Source organism: Merops nubicus, unplaced genomic scaffold (assembly GCF_000691845.1).
Source record: "Merops nubicus isolate BGI_N331 unplaced genomic scaffold, ASM69184v1 scaffold33164, whole genome shotgun sequence".
Classification (NCBI taxonomy): Eukaryota; Metazoa; Chordata; class Aves; order Coraciiformes; family Meropidae; genus Merops; species Merops nubicus.
In genome coordinates this window covers 1,188-5,108 of record NW_008606819.1, presented here as the reverse complement: position 1 = coordinate 5,108, position 3,921 = coordinate 1,188, and the positions used below count along the sequence as shown (strand labels likewise).

Here is a 3,921-nt window from a genome sequence, read left to right as displayed (position 1 = left end):
GCCCGAGGCCACGGGCACGAGTCACAGGGGTCCCTTAGGTGCAGTGCCAGCGCCAGGCCCCAGCCCTGGCCCACAGCCACGGCACGGACGCTGGCAGAGCAGGCCCAGGGGGAGGTCGGAGGCAGCTCTCCAGGGGGCAGAGCTGCAAATTCAGTCCTGGAGCCCCCAGGTCCTGTGGTGGCTTGGGGCACTGGGGAGGAGATGGCAGAGACCGGGGAGCAGAGCCTGGCTGAGGTGATGGAGGGGGCCAGGCAGGAGGCACGATCTGCAGCTCCGGCGCTTGTTAGCCGATGCTCCCACCCTTCAGGCTTTTACAGGAGACTGTCCCCAGCTTGGTCAGGAAGTTTCTCTCCTTCCACTGGGCGACACAGTCCTCAGAGATGCGGAAGTCGGCCTGGGGAGCAGAGCAGGGGGGGCAGAGTCAGATCTCAGCTGCCAGCAGCACCCTGCTCAGCTGGCGTGAAACATGGTCAACAGGTCATTTGGGGTCACCCAGAGGTGGGGACAGTGGCATCTACGTGGGCCTGTGCACCAGCACCCTTGACACCTGCAAGTCCAACTACTCCAAGCTGTGGCCCAACCTCCCCTGGCACAACCTGAGGCTGTTGCCTCTTGTCTTGTTGCTTATTCCTTGGGAGAAGAGCCCAACCCCCCACCGGGCTCCAACCTGTCAGGAGCTGTGCAGAGCCAGAAGGTCTCCCCTGAGCCCCCAGCTCCCTCAGCTGCCCCCCACCACACTTGGGCTCCAGCCCCTCACCTGCAGCTTCTCAAAGACCTTCTTCTTTGGCTTGAGCTCGTCCTCGGGGTCCCCATCCTCGTAGCCCTCCACGTAGATGCGCTCACCAGCGCTGCAGCCGGCTGGTGGCTTTGGCTCACCCACACTGCGAGGGGTGTGGAGGGGGCAGAGTCACCCCCCAGTGACCCCACACACCCCTCAGCACCGCCGTGCTCTGGGGCAGGAGAGGGGAGGATCTGGATTGTACCCCTGGAGGGGCACGGCCCCGAATCCCCCCCCCTCCTGAGCTCACCTGGAGGCACACAGCACCATGCCCTGCGACTCCACCCCCCTCATCGCCTTGGGCTTCATGTTGCAGAGCAGCACCACCAGCCTGTCCTGCAGCTGCTCCCTGGGCACGAACTGCACCAGGCCACTGACCACCGTGCGGGGCTCGGGCTCGCCCACGTCGATCTTCTCCACGTACAGGTTGTCAGCGTCCGGGTGCTGCCGAGCAGAGGCGGGGTGAGGAGCAGAGCAGGGGCCTGGGGGGCCACAGGAGGGGGCAGCAGAGCCCCCCACCCCCCGAGTGCCCACGTCACCCCACGGGAAGGTGACTCCCCTCTCCCCCTTGGGCCTGTACCTTCTCCACACTGATCACTTTGCCCACCCGGATGTCCAGCTGGGATGGGATCACCGCGTTCTCCGGCTCGGAGTTCTTGGGGTGCTTCTCTGCGGGCTCTGCAGCACAAAGGGAACAGTTGTGCCACTCAGCATAAACCCAGGGAGCTGGGCAGGCCCTGGGGAGCACGCAGGGATCCCCAAATGCCAGCCCTGGGGCCTGCTGAATTCCCTGCTTGTCTCTACACTGTTGAGCACGGTCTCTCCTCTGCTTTGCTGGGCTCTCAAGCACCAGGGAAGGACACCAAGAAGCATTCTCCCCAAGGACAAGTGACAGGACAAGAGCAAATGGCCTCAAGTTGCACCAGGGGAGGCTTCCATTGGATATTAGGAAAAATTGCTTCCCCAGAAGGGTTGTCAAGCCCTGGTGCTGGCCTTTCCTCCCCTTTCCTAATGCTCTCCAGGGCTGCTCCTGAGACTGAAGTTTCAGAGCTTCTCTCGAGCCTCAGCCCCTGAAGGACTCTCTGCCCCCCAGCCCTACGTGGCCAGGGCCCCACTTCCCCAGGCTCCCAGCACCTCCTTACTGGCTTTGGGGTACGCTGCGAGGGTCAGCTTCTTCAGCTCTGGGCTGTTGAACTTCTCTCTGATGGGGTCAAGCAGCTTGTTCAGGGCCACCTCCACCGAGTTCTTCAGGTCCCCAGGATGCACGACCTGGATCGAGACACACAGATGAGTTCCCACACGGGCAGGGGGAGCAGCACAATGCCAGTCAGAGGCCAGAGAATTAGGAACTGGAGAGCAAGCAGGGCAGGGAGATGAAGCCCAACCCTTGGCCTGACCCCCCCTCAGAAAACAAAGCCTCTCCTCTGGTCACTTTTGCTTGCAGCCTCAACTGGGAAGAGATGGAAGCAGCTAAACTGCTGCTCTGTTCCAGGATGAGGCTGTCATGGTCCTGCCCTGCAATGGGACAATTGGTGGCCCCACATCCTTCACCCATCCTCTCGTGGGCTCTCCTGGCTGGGCACCCTGCCACCCTACGGCCACTGGGCCCTGCTCTGCTCCACGCCTCTTCCCATCACAGATTCCCACTGCTGCCTGGAGCTCTCAGGAGCCTCTGGCACAGAGAGAGGGTTTGCTCCATCCTGGCACCCACCTGCTCAGCAAAGTCCTTCTCCAGGGCCTCATAGGCTGTGTAGGTTTTGTTTCCTCCCCATTTTTCTTCTCGCAGAACCACGAACTCTGCGACACACAGATGTGAAGGTTCAGATTAACCCAAGAGGAGACTCAGCCCTGGAGCAGAGGGGGACAGCAGCAGGGGCTGGGAGGGGGCTCTGGGGACAGTCTCCTCAGGGGGCATCCACTTCCCTCCCCTCCTTCTACCCACAGAAAAACCAGACCCAGCACCCGAGTGTGGTGAGCTCCTCACCTGACTTGAGGGGAAAGAGGACGTGCTTGATGAAGGAGAGGACACCATTGTTCTCCACGTTCCCTGGCTCACAGAAAGCCTTCCTCAGCTTCTTCTTCACATCCTCCTTGCGGTCCAGAAGGTCAATCTTTGAGTCCTGCAGGAAAAGATTTCCTCAGTCCTTCACCAACCTCTTACCCAAAAGAAACAACTCATGCTGGAGTTGCTGCAACGTTTCCTTAGACCCCAGGGGGAGGGGACAGAGAAATCACCAGTCACCTTCCCTTGGGGTGCAGCCTCCCCAGCCTCCCCCAACCCCTGACCACAGCCACTGTTCTGGGACCAACCTCTTCTGAGGAGCTCATTTTGCTGCCAGTCAGACCAGGAACCATGGGGTTCATCAGATGGATGCGCTTGGCATAGCCCAGGGAGGGCAGGTACTGGGAAAGAGCAAAGAGGAGAGTCATGGACAATCTGCTTCTGAACACTGGCTTGAACTCACAATCCCCATTTGCTCCTGGCTCCAGATAACTTGAGGACTCAGAATAACAGGATCCAAGAAGCCATCAGACACCAGAGCCCCAGGGACCACGAGAGCAGCAGCAGGAGCTGCAGAGAGCCCTGTGGTGCCAACCAAAATCAGACATGCTTCTCCCAAGGGGGTCAGTGCCTGTTGGAGCCCTGAGCTGGGCACCAGCACCACGGGGAACTCAACAACACCCCCCAAACCTCACCTTCTCCACAGCCCACACCTCACCTTCTCTGCAAAGGTGAATATCTTCCTCTGATCGACTCCTCCAAACTGTGCATCGACCTTGAGGTACTCCTCATCCAGAGCCTGCAGAGACACCCACCCCTTGGAATGGGCCCAAGCACCCACAGCACAGCTCTGCTCAGCCCTCAGAGCTCCCCACCTGCCCCCCAGGATCTGCCCAGCCTCTGCTGGGGCAACTCCAGCCCTGGGAAGGATGGGAGCTCTCTGGACTCCTCTGTCCTGCAGTGGGCTGGAGCTGCTGTGAAAGCAGCTCTAGGCTTGGGTTATGCTCTGTGCTGCTGCCAGCTGCAATATGGGGGTGAAGTATAAACAGCTCTGCTCTGGGGAGACCCCCCTGCAGTGCTGGGGCAGCTCTGGAGTCCTCAGCACAGCAGAGCCAGGGAGCTGCTGGAGCGGGGCCAGAGG

General features: G+C 60.7%; 1 protein-coding gene across 1 annotated transcript in view; it reads right to left on the bottom strand.

Moving 5' to 3' along the window:
- Nucleotides 1-283: 283 nt before the first annotated feature.
- The window catches only part of YARS (tyrosyl-tRNA synthetase), a gene marked incomplete at its 5' end in the record, with an annotated part of 4,778 nt that continues 1,140 nt past the window's right edge, over nucleotides 284-3,921 (bottom strand). The window contains 9 exons of the mRNA XM_008939771.1: nucleotides 284-394; nucleotides 758-881; nucleotides 1,029-1,222; nucleotides 1,359-1,456; nucleotides 1,921-2,047; nucleotides 2,490-2,575; nucleotides 2,763-2,898; nucleotides 3,089-3,181; nucleotides 3,499-3,579. Of these exons, the coding sequence (XP_008938019.1) occupies nucleotides 284-394; nucleotides 758-881; nucleotides 1,029-1,222; nucleotides 1,359-1,456; nucleotides 1,921-2,047; nucleotides 2,490-2,575; nucleotides 2,763-2,898; nucleotides 3,089-3,181; nucleotides 3,499-3,579 (1,050 nt within the window). The remainder of the gene's footprint in view (nucleotides 395-757; nucleotides 882-1,028; nucleotides 1,223-1,358; nucleotides 1,457-1,920; nucleotides 2,048-2,489; nucleotides 2,576-2,762; nucleotides 2,899-3,088; nucleotides 3,182-3,498; nucleotides 3,580-3,921) is intronic.